Source organism: Hirundo rustica, chromosome 28, assembly GCF_015227805.2.
Source record: "Hirundo rustica isolate bHirRus1 chromosome 28, bHirRus1.pri.v3, whole genome shotgun sequence".
NCBI lineage: Eukaryota > Metazoa > Chordata > Aves > Passeriformes > Hirundinidae > Hirundo > Hirundo rustica.
The window spans coordinates 546,866-558,555 of record NC_053477.1 but is presented as its reverse complement, the minus strand read 5'-3'; the positions used below and the strand labels follow the sequence as shown (position 1 = coordinate 558,555).

At 55.3% G+C, this 11,690-nt stretch overlaps 2 protein-coding genes across 2 annotated transcripts; one reads left to right on the top strand and one right to left on the bottom strand.

The window, feature by feature from the left end:
• Window positions 1-1,502: 1,502 nt before the first annotated feature.
• On the top strand, window positions 1,503-1,919 carry LOC120763956 (shadow of prion protein-like). Its single transcript, XM_040087592.1, has one exon. It carries the CDS (start codon window positions 1,503-1,505, stop codon window positions 1,917-1,919), a length of 417 nt encoding a protein of 138 aa, XP_039943526.1.
• A 4,134-nt stretch (window positions 1,920-6,053) lies between these two features.
• PRNP (prion protein) lies at window positions 6,054-11,471 on the bottom strand. The gene is made up of 2 exons (XM_040087727.1): window positions 11,431-11,471; window positions 6,054-8,438 (listed from the first exon to the last, which is right to left on the bottom strand). The coding sequence occupies exon 2, from the start codon at window positions 8,434-8,436 to the stop codon at window positions 7,651-7,653; it is 786 nt and encodes a 261-aa protein (XP_039943661.1). The 5' UTR covers window positions 8,437-8,438; window positions 11,431-11,471; the 3' UTR covers window positions 6,054-7,650.
• Window positions 11,472-11,690: the final 219 nt, after the last annotated feature.

The window sequence follows — 11,690 nt, the reverse complement described above, 5'->3', positions numbered from 1 at the left end:
GGCCAAAATAAAGTAAAGGGGTTTGGCACCAACCTGAGCTGGAGGCTGGGATGGGGAAAGGAGCCCCGGGATGCTCCAGCGCAGGGATTTTCCCTGGCTGCTGGTTCCTAAGTTTGGGGAGGTAGAGAAGAGGGGAATATAGGAAGGGAAAATCCTCGTGTCGGGATTTTTTGTGGGATTTGCCGCCCGGTTTTGTGGAGTTTCCAGCAGCGGTGCCGCTGCCAGCAGCTGGGAGGGGAACACTCCTCCGTGCTTTCTTTTGAAAAACCCCAACAGCTGGAGGAGCGGGGCAGCAAAACCAGGCAAATTAAATTAATCAAGGCTGATTTTCATTTTTGAGGCGCAGGGTTTGGAAGGGGGGTGGGGGGGGGGTGGGGGGTCAGGCCTGGCACCTTCCAGCGGGGAGGGAATCGCTGACACAGGGATGCCACGGCCGCGGCTGCGGGCCAGGGGGGCTCTGCTTTGTCAAAAGGCTTTTGTGTCAACATTCGGGGATGGTTCGGGGCCCGCGATGGCTCAGCAGCTTCAGCACAATGAGGCTGTTTGCTCAGCCCGGCCCGCGGGCTGGGGCACGGCGCAGGATCGCGTCCCGCCGCTCCCGAGCTTCGGCCCGGGCTGGGGGCGAGGCGGGGTGTGGGCTCCGTGGTGCCCACGCTCCCTGCTCGGTAAACGTGGGGAAAGAGGTAAAAATGTAGAATAAATCACAGAATCCTGGGGTGGAGCGGGTTGGGAGGGACATTAAAGATGGTCCAGGCCAGCCCCTTGTTGTGGGCAAGGGCACCTTCCACTGGAGTGTGTTAACTGCAGATCAATGTAATATATTAAAATAGGTGAAAATACTTTTTTTTTTTTTAAAGTAAACTAAAATAATATAAAACAAATAGCAAGAACAAAACCAATAAATTCATACTTATTAAGTAACAACATCTAATACACACCACTATTATTATATCTCGGTGTGCTGTATTAGAAACTGTCTGTTATTGATCACGTATTGTTATATATTCTATATTATATATAATACATAGTGACCTGACAATAAATCAACATATAAATAAATCATAGAGAGAATATGGAGAGATAAACAGAGATAATATAGAGAAATAAATAGAGATAATATAGAGCAATAAATAGAGATAATATAGAGAGATAAATGGAGATAATAGATAAAATATGCAGATAAAAGCCATTGAGGCTAACTCGGTGCTAATGACACCAAGCCTGGGGGTTTGATCACTGCCTGTGCCATTCACGGAATCTCAGACTCACCGAATGAATCAGGTTGGAAAACACCTTTGAGGTCACCGAGCGCAGCCTGCGACCCAACACCTCCCGTCAGCCAAACCACCGAAGGGTTGGACTCGATCCCCGCGGGTCCCTCCCAACTCAGAGCTAAACCCAGCGCGGTAAAAAGCAAAACTAAGACCCGGAAAGCCTCCCGAAGGCGTAACTCTGCCGGGCTCGGCGCTCCTCAGCCGCCCTTGTTCCGCAGGTGGGGCAGGATGCGGCCCCTGGACCACGCCCGGTGCTGGGCGCTGCTGCTGCTGCTCGCCCTCCTCAGCGACTCTGCCGGCGGCCGCCGAGGGGCCGGGGGGCTCCGCGGGGGTTTCCGCGCCGTGTCCCGAGGCGGGGGAGCTCCGGGCCGAGGCTCCAAGGTGGCCGGAGCCATCGCCGCCGGAGCTGCCGCCGGCTACGGCATGGGGCTGCTGGGTCGCCCGCGGCCGTCCCGCCTGGGTCACGGCGTGCCGGCGGCGCGACAGCCGCTCCCCGCCGGAGGGTTCCACGCCGGGGGCTGGCCCGAGGCGGGGGGCAAGCGGGGAGCCCCCAGCCGAGCCCCCGGGCGGCGGAGCGCCGGGCTGGGGCCGGCCCTGCTCCTGGCGTGGGGCGCTTGCCTGGCCGGGCACGGGCTGCAGCGCTGAGCGCCGCGCCCGCCGGGCTCTCTCGGAGAGGATCGACTCGCCCGGGAGATGGGATGCGGTTCGGGGAGGTGGGACGGGAGCCGTCGGCGCGCACCGGGAGCCGGATGGATGCTGCGAACGCCGCCCGGGATGGAGCCTCCGTGAGCCAAGCCAGCCCCGCAAGGACCTTGTGGAAATCCGCACCCGCGGCGATGCCGGAGCGGCCCCGCAGGAGCTCGGCTCTGCGTTCCCGTCGCACGGCTTCACCGAAGAACGCTCCTTTCCCCCCAGAAGAGCGCTGGGACTCGTGGGGAGGGGGGTGTGAGGCTTGGAAGCGGAGCCCTCCGCCTTGCAATAAAGTTTGGCCTTGAGACATTTCCCGGTTTTATGCAAATCCATCGTCTTTAGCCCTGGGAGCCGCGCAGGGGTTGGGAATCTCCGAGGGAAGCTGCCTGGGTACAAACCCTGCCGGGTCCCATCTCTCTGGCTTTGATCCAACCCAATCCCTGCTATCCCGATTTTCAGCACTCCCTGCCCAAAACACACCGAGCTGTTGCTCTGACCCTCTCTCAGGTGCTTCGTGTTTGTCAGAGAGGAGGCAAATCCTGCGTGGAAGAGATCAAAAGGAGCAGTGAGGGATGTTTTGTCCTCCTGCAGCTGCGTTTTCTTCTCTAATCCCTGTCCTGGGGGCGGGGTTAGACCTTCCCTAAGTCTAAGTTTTAGCTGCAGCAGCTCAAGCATTGCTGTGAGAACAGGAAATAAAGCGGCACCAAGAGGAAAACGAGCCCCAAAAGGCTTCTGGGCAGGTGCAGTCCCATCCTCCGGCAGGTGAGTGCTCACTGAGGGTTTTGGAGGCTGGGTTTCTGTGAGTGCCTCATCTCTTCTGGGAATTAAGGTTTTTGGGGACGTGAATGTCCTTATCATCTCCCAGCGCGGGGGTTGGGTTGGGCCTCACCTCTAGGGAGGGTTGAAAGGAGCCCCAGACAACAGATATTTAGGGGGGGGGGGCTCTTTTACACAATTCTTTTACAAAATTCTTTTAAAATTCGGCAGAAGTCTTTTGGCTCCTGAGGGATGCAGTTACAGTTTGGAGCAGGGATTCCCCCAAGGCCTTGTCCAAATCATCACCACCCCTGGCTGAGGAGCGGCTTTTAGGCTGAATAAACCCATCCACACCTACGATGCACCCCGGGGTTATTTTTTAACGGGCTCATTTAAAAACACCGAACAAACCTCTGGCCGCAGCTCAGATTTCCATTTTTCCAGCATTTATTTTGCATCCAGACCCAGGTGAAGCTTCACTGTCTGAATCCATCACGAGCTCTCTGTTCCTGGCCCTGCTTTGAGCTCAGAAACGCTGCAGGGATGACCCTGCTCTTCCGAAATCACGTTCCCGAATTTTTCTTGCCTTTCCCCTCCCGTCAGTGAGCAGCGCATGGGGATGCTTTTGACGTGGAAATGATGTTTCACAAGGACACCGAGAGCCGGGACAACGGGAAATGGTTCCCTCTGCCAGAGGGGCAGGGTTAGGTGGGATTTTGGGAAGGAATTCCTGGCTGGGAGGGTGGGGAGGGGCTGGGATGGAATTCCCAGAGCAGCTGCGGCTGTCCCTGGATCCTGGCAGTGTCCAAGGCCAGGATGGAGCACCCTGGGGCAGTGGGAGGTGCCCCTGCTGTTAGGAAAATTAATCCACGAACACCAGAGGTTGATGTCCAAAAAGGAGACAGAGGAGTCATTTTACTATATTGGAATAAAGGGAGAGGCCATGGGGCATTTCCCCTGGGGTTTCTCAGTTTTTCAGAGGACGCAGCCTCCTTTTTATCCCAATTTCCCAGCTGCATTTCCCTCTCTCTTTCCCCATTGGCTGAGGGACTTGGGAGGTACAGACTTCCCGAAATGCCTAAGATTCCCCTTTTAATGTATGACCCCCCCTAATTTTTAATTCTTACGGGATTTATGGGTTTCCCCCATCGTTACTTTCATCTTTTGATATTCAATTGGTTTGTTCGTAAAGGCAAATTTCTTCTTTTCCGTCCATCAATCAGCAGAATCCTTCCTGTGGTTTCTCTTCTCTCTCAGCGCTGGTTTCATCTACAGCAGCCCCAGAACTTGTAAAGGTAAATCTTGTCATTCCTCTCATGCCAAGGCAGGGGTGGCACTGGGTGGGATTTAGGGTCCTCTCCAACCCAAAAGCCGCGTTCTTGCCCCGGTTTAATTTCCAGCCCCTGCTGCTGGGAACAAACAAACAAAAAACCAACAAAAACAAACAAAAAAAGCCTCAACAGCCATTAACACCCTCGTTAATCACCTCCTGCTGGGGAGCTGTGGCGTTGAACGCTCTGCCCGGAGAGCATCCTGACCTCGAGCATCGCCGGACGCCGAGATCCCTCGGGATGCGCTTTTCCAGGTGAGAGGTGAAGGGAAATCGAGGCATTTCCCGGCTCCCGAACAGCGACCCGGCACAAAGCTCGGCCGGGTTTTGGAGCGGATTTTTTGGGATGTTCAGCCGCGTGAAAGCAGCCCCGGGAGCTGCAGCCGGGCTCGGACGGGAGATGGAGCTGTTGGCCCGGGATCCCCGACCGCGGAGCCGCCGCAGGGATAAAATCAGCCCCGGCTGAAGTCCGGGCTCTCGCTTCGCATCCAAATCCTCTAAACCAGACAATTCCTCCTCCAGCCCTCTGCAAACCGGGCAGCTGTGCACCAAAACTCCTTTTTTTACGTTTTTTCCCGGGCAGGAATAACGTACTCAGCTGGTGTGCCTGGGTGGGGGGCGTTTGTTTGTGGAGATGGGGGATGCTGAGCGCCGTGAGAGGAGAGATTTGGAGAAGATTCTAAAAAAAACAACCTCGGATTTTATTGTATTTACACTTCGGGGTGTATTTACGCGTGGGGGGTGTTTACTCTTCGAGGTGTACTTGTCACCATCCTGGTAAATCAGAATCTCTCACCATCCTCGCTCTGTGTGTGGCTCCTGTGCACCAGGATTTGGAGGATTTAGCTGGTTAGTTAAATTCTCTGCTTCGCCGGATCACTCCAGGGGTTTTATTTGATCCAGTTGTCCTCAAAGGATACGAGAGTTCAGAGAGTGTCACCACACGTGGGTGTTCTCGGAGCCCGGAAAGTTCTGACCTTCCCTGCTGAGCAAACGGCTCCAAGAACCACCCCAAACCCCCGAGAAGGGGAGAAAACCGGGGTATTGTGTGTGCAGAGAGGGGGAAATGTTACTTTTGAGCTCCTCTGAGCATTGCCGATGTGTTTGCCATGATTGGGAGGGAGGGAATTGAAGATGGGGGTTTTGGGGTTAAAAATGAGACATTTATATTTCTGCTGCTGCTGAGGTCAAACCCTCCCCAGGGGAGCTCATGGTGCAAATGCTGGGAGCCTCTTCCTGGAAAAATCCATGAGTTCATCTCGGAAAATAGGAGGATTGGTTTTGTTCCTTCTTTTTTACCCCTTCTTTTGGATGGGGTGAAGTTTTTTCCTTCCTGCTTTTGGGGGAATTTCTCCCCCTAATGCAGGGCTGCGACTTGCCAGAGCTGGGGTACTCTGCTTGCGAAATGCAAATAAATGGAAATAAATTCCATTGAGCCCGATTTGCATCGAGGCCGCGCTGATTCCCCCCAGCGCGGGCAGCGGCTCCGGGGGGATTCTGCCCCTGGGCCCCGCTCAGGTGAGAGCCCAGCTGCAGGATGGGAGCTGCTGGGGCGAGCCCAGAGCAACTGCAGCCCCTCTGGAGCCGGGCTGGGAGAGCTGGGAATGTTCCCCTGGAGAAGGGAAGGATCCAAGGAGAGCTCAGAACCCTGAATGGGCTCCAGGAGAGCTGGGGAGGGGCTGGGGACAAAGGATGGAGGGACAGGACACAGGGAATGGCTTCCCACTGGGAAAGGGGAGATTTAGATGAGATTTTGGGAAGGAATTCCTGGCTGGGATGGAATTCCCATAGAAACTGGATCCCTGGCAGTGTCCAAGGCCAGGCTGGGCAGGGCTTGGAGCAGCCTGGGACGGTGGGATGTGTCCCTGCCATGACAGAGGTGGAACTGGATGGGATTTAAGGTCCTTCCAACCCAAACCCCTCCAGGATTTCACGATTTCGTGTCCAGGACTCCATGATTAAGCAGGGCTTGGGCCGGGCTCGACGCCACTGAAAACAGCAAATGTAAAAACTCCTTTATTAGACAGAAAGTGGAATTAGACAGAAATAAGAAAACACTTCTTGGATTGCAGCGATACGAACAGTGGGAGCAGGGGAGGAGAAAAGGTTAACTGGGACTGTGGGGTTTGGGCCAGATTCGGTGCTGGAAGGGAACAAAGGCTCCCTCAGGCCGGGAAGGGGGGGACAGGGAGGGCGGAAAATGCGGGAAATGTGGAAAATGCCGCTTCTGTTTGGCGGCGCCGCGGGGCCAGCCAGGGGCTGGCGCACGAAGGAGGCTGCCGGGCACCTTGGCTTGATCGGTTTTAATTTGTACCAGACGTGGAACACTTAGAAAAGGCTCAGCACGGCAAATCCCGGGCATGCACCGTGACGGGTTTACAAAACATCCGCGTATCACAAAGTACGGGGCACCTCAAAGCCCTGCTTTTCCGGTGGGTGTCCTCAAAGGTTTATTTTCTCTCTATTTATATATATTTTTATGTAATATATATATATATATATATGTGTATCTTCACTTAGCTTACACCAATGCAAAAAAAAAAAAAAAAAATCTCATTTAGGACAGTGTTATTCAGTGCCTCGCAAAAAAAAAAAAAAAAAAAAAAGGAAAAAATACACGAGAGATATTAAATCGAGCTCGGTTCGACAAGAGCAGCGCCACGGATGTTACAGCTCGTCCCCAGCCCAGCATCGACACGAGAAGCAAGAATTTCACCCGCTGCTTCCACGGGGCGAAGGAATTACTCACAAATGACACTTTTTTTAAAGCATCTCCCTTCCCAGGCGCATTTTTCCCGATGCTGTTCGCTGTACCGGCGTGGTTTAGCTGATTTCTGTCTCTTGCTACGTGCTTGACCCCCCTGAGAATCCTTTTTGCTGCATTTTAACGTCCTTTAGATCCAGATGTCGAAGTATGAACACGACTTGTCGCCTAGAGCATCCCAAACAGCTTTTTCTCGGGCTCTAATGCTATTTTGGGAGTGTTTGGGGCATTCAGCAGCACTTTCTGCCTCTAAAGACCGACTGGTGTTTCAGCCTCGCTGTGGTGGGGAGTAAAAATCGCCTTTGTTTCGGTGTGTTGCTGCAGGGGGTTTGCAGCATGCAGGGTGTGCAGTGGCAGCTCCTTATGTACACGAGGAAGGGGGGGATTTTTTTAGGATTAAGCGGTTCAAGCTGCGACCAGGCCGCTTGAAAACCCCGTAGCTGCCCCTCTGAAATCCCCAGACGTGCTGGGGTGCCCCAGGGGAAAAGGGGGTGTGGCGGCAGCGGGACTGAGGGGTGAGACAAAACCCTGCCTGTTAACGACGAGGAATTTCGGAAACACCCTCGCAGGGGTGCCAAGGAGAGCTCCCCTCTGCCTGGTCCCTCTCGGGGTGGCCCCGAGGAGGAGGAGGAGCTGAAGGCCGCGGTTTTGGGCTCCAGCGCTGTCCTGGGGACGCGTTTGGGGCAGAAAAGGAAATTTTCATCCCGCCGCCTAAGCCGGACACTCCGTGGAGGCGCCGGGGAGCGCCCCAGGGGCTCCTCACCAAAAACGACCGCAAGCGAGAACGGGGGGGACCCCACGGGGACACGGGCGACATCCGGAAGCCGCGGGGCGCTCTAGTGCAGGGCGACGAGGACGAGGAGCAGCAGGGCGGCCAGCGAGGCGTCGGCGAGGCGGGGCCGCATGCCCGAGGCCAGGCGATACTCCTGGTACTGCTGGATGCACATCTCGCGGATCACCTTGGTCACCACGCGCGTCTCCAGCTCCGCCTCCGTCTGGTTGGCGGCCGCGCCGGCCTCCGAGGCGTTCCTCTTGGCGGCGGGGCCGATGTTGTGCTCGGTGACGGTGATGTTGAAGCAGTCGGCCACGAAGACGTCCTGCGGCACGGGGCCGCGGTAGTCGCGGTAGTAGACCTGGTTGGGGTAGCGCGCGGCGTTCTCGTTCCACCAGCGGTACTCGTCGGGGCTGTCGAAGCGATAGTGCATCCCCGACATCACCCTGCCCATGGCGTAGCCCCCCAGGCCCCCCACCACGGCGCCCGCCGCCGCTGCCCCCGCCACGTGCTTGAAGTTGGTCTTGGGCTTGGGCGCCTTCCACGGCTTCTGGTGGTAAGTTCCTCCGCTGGACGGGTTGTAGCCCTGGCCCCAGCCCGGGTAGCCGGGGTTGTGGGGGTAGCCGGGGTTGTGGGGGTAGCCGGGGTTGTGGGGGTAGCTCGGATTATGGGGGTAGCCGGGGTTTTGGGGGTAGCCGGGCTGGCGGGGGTAGCTGGGCTGGCGGTGGCTCCCCGTGCCCCAGCCGCCCCCGCCGGGTTTGCCTTTGCCCTTCTTGGAGGAGGCGAGGTCGGCGCAGAGGCCGAGGAGCAGCAGCAGCAGCAGGCAGCGGGTGCCCAGGAGCCTGGCCATGGCTGTGGGGAGAAGGAGAGCGTCAGGGCAGGGCCACGCGCCCCGGATCCACCCTCGCTGGGGCGGGTCGCGTAAAACACGGCCGGCCCCCTTCAGACCCGCCGCAGAATAAACAGCGTTGGAATAAACGTGTCTTTATCCCTCCCCAAAACCTCTATTTATACATAAAAGTACAATACTTTATATATATATGTATATATCTATTTGTCTATATGTGTGTATTTATATACATACTATATATGTATTTTCATATGTGTGTATATATGTATGTGTATAAATACCATACATGTGTTTTTATAGGTGTCTATATGTATATATATGTATTTTATACATGCATTTATATACACACCATATGTGTATTTCATAGGTGTATATATGTATTTTATATGTGTACATATGTATGCATTTGTATTTTTAATATAGGTATTTGTGTATTTTAAAAAATATATATATATATATGTGTGTGTATTTACATATATCCCCCAACAGGACCCCTGCTGGCAATGGCAGCTTTAAGAGGTGAAAGAAAAGCTTTGGGGAGGAAACGCTCCGCCTGATTTTGAGGTAAAACTTCGCTTATCAAACCCGCCCTACCCAACCCGAGGGCAGAAACGAGATTCCTGCTCTGCCGAGATGATGCTGTGAATGGATCCAGCCCAATCCCAAAGCTTTTGGGCACTGGTGCTGCAGGGAGGGCAACGCCCAGCCTGGCCCCGGGGGGTTTCTTTTCCCAAATTCATCGCGTTTTGCCCAAATTCCTGTTAATGGGCGCCAGGCCTTAGCTGAAACCCGGCATTTTGGGAATTCGGCGTTCGCCAGCATCCATTGACTCAGCGTTTGCTGCTGGCGCTCCGGGCATCTCCCACACCGGCCGGGGGCTGGCGAGGCTGAAATCCGCCGAGGAGCCATTGCCATCCCTGAGCGCGTAATCCTGCCGGGAATATCCACACCAGGGCCGCAAATCCTCGGGAAAAACCTTTGGAAAACCCCTCCGGGTGCCTCCCCGCGATGCCAAGGGCGCTGAAGTGCTGCTCCCCCGTGTTTGTGCAGAGTGCAGCGATAGAAAAGGGTTTTGTTTTTCCATCCTGCCCGAGGCTCAGCTGTGCCCCAGGATCACCCCTTGCCCCGTTCTTGGTGAGGGTGGGCGTTTCGCAGCATCCCTGGATGCTCCTTCGGGCTCGTGTTACAGCGAGAAACAATTCAGTTGGGGTCCTAAATTTATTTATAGGGTTTTTTTTCTGGCAGCGGTTAATGGAGCAGCTTCCTATCCCAGGGATAATCATAAGCCAGGCAGGAGATGCTGAGCTTTCCTGAGACAGCCAAAGAGGCCAAGCAAGCCCCTGTTTAAGCCAGAAATTTTCCTGCTGTCACCTAGACATGGCTTTGTGGGCCACAAAAAGCAAATTAATCTCTTTGGGTTCATTAATGACGCTTTTTCTCCCCTTCCCCTGCCAAAATCTGGGTTTATGTCCAGAAATGCTTCAATTAAAACCCTTCGAGCTCACTGTTTTGGTTGGGATCGTTAGCAAGAACCTCAATAAAAACACAAGGGAGACGCACCAGCCCGTCCCCGGTGATGGGCAGGAATTCCGGGTTTGGGATTGCTTCTCCATGGAAAAATCTGGGTGCAAGGCACCCTCTCTGGAGCGCTGCCTCCCTCACCCTGCAGCACCCACCCGCTGGGGCAGGGATGAGATCAGGGGGGTTAAAAATAGCCAAAAGGCAGGGAAAAACAACCAGCTCCTTGGGTGCTCGGGGAAATGAAAAACGGAGGAGGAAAAGGCGGAAAATCGGCCTTTTTAAAAAAATATTTTTGGAGACATCACTCCCCGCTGTGAGTTCCGAGGGGGGGAAAAAAAATCAGGCCCTGGTTACAGAGGGGTTCTGGCAGAGCACTGCGATGGTTTTATTGAATAATTCGCGGGGGTTGAGGCTGATTCAGGAATCTTGGAGAACTGCAGCGTCTGGCAGCGCTGACCGGCTCCTCTAATTGCCTTTAGAGCTCTGATAAACAAAGCACTAATTAGCGAGCAAGGAGCTTTGCCCCAAATAAATGAGTTCCCTGCCACAAACCCCTGACGGGGGTCAGGAGCCGCTTCCTGGGAATCCGGGATTTTCTCCCAGAAAAATCCCGGATTTCTCTCGGAGAAGAAAAATCCGGAGCTGGGATCTCTCTTCTCAGAAATTCTATTTATGGCCTGACCATGACATTAATATTAAATTATAGATCGAGCGACTTCACAGGGATTTTTTTTTTCCCCTGACGCTTTTTAACCTTCCTCCCCCAAATTCGCCCTCCCGGCGGATGCTGGAAATGAGGAATTAATTCAGGTGGTTTGTGCCGGAGCTGTTTTCTGCCCATGCCGGAGGACTGGAGGAACCCTGCGCTCCCTCAGCGGAAAATGGAGGCTGCGAGGAGCGATCGCAAGCAGCAATTACGTGCTCGGCGCTGGCAAGGAGGAGGTTTCGGTTTGGAGGGGAAAACCCAACACCCGCGTGTCAAAAGATACCTGGAAATAACCTTGGGACGGCCCCCGGGGAGGGGGGAGAAGGAGCGAAGGGAGGTGGGGAAGGCGGAGGTGGGCAGATGCTCGGGGATGGGGGCGTCCGGACCCTCCCGGCGATGCTGGGGTGAAAATTCCGGGCTGACGCTCTGGGAAATGGAAATTTCCCTGAAAATGTCACCGCGGGTTTAGAAATCTCCCCCTCACCCCTTTCTCTTTCGCTTGCCCCCAACAGCGGGGGAGCAGCTGGCGGCCGAGAGAAAAGACAGAACCCTCGGAGCAGAAATTCTCCGCCCAGCGCCGGCGCTGAGTAAACAAGGACCGGGCAGGGCTCTGGCTCCTAAGGAGACGCTGGAAATGTCAATTTTTAGGCGGCCGTGGCATGGAAGGAGGCAGCCCCGCATCCCCGCGATGCTCGCGGTTCAAACCCCCCTCTCCTCTGGATTTATCCCTCCCGGAGCGCCCCGGTCCCGTTTTCCCCGGCACTCACCGGCTGGAGAGCGATGCGCGCCCGCTCCGAGGTGATGGAGCGCCCGCGCAGGGCTCAGGGATAAATAAGGAGAGGGAGGAGCCTCCAGCTCAGCCCGGCCCCGCTCAGCCCGCAGCCCTCATCCATCCCCTTCCCCAGGGAAAACCGCGGCCGGCTCCCCGCAAACCCCGGCTTCACCCCAACTCATCCCCCGGGCGTGGGGAGCGACGGCGGCAGCCTGGAAAATCGCGGCATTCCCACGGCTTGGTTGAAGAATAAAT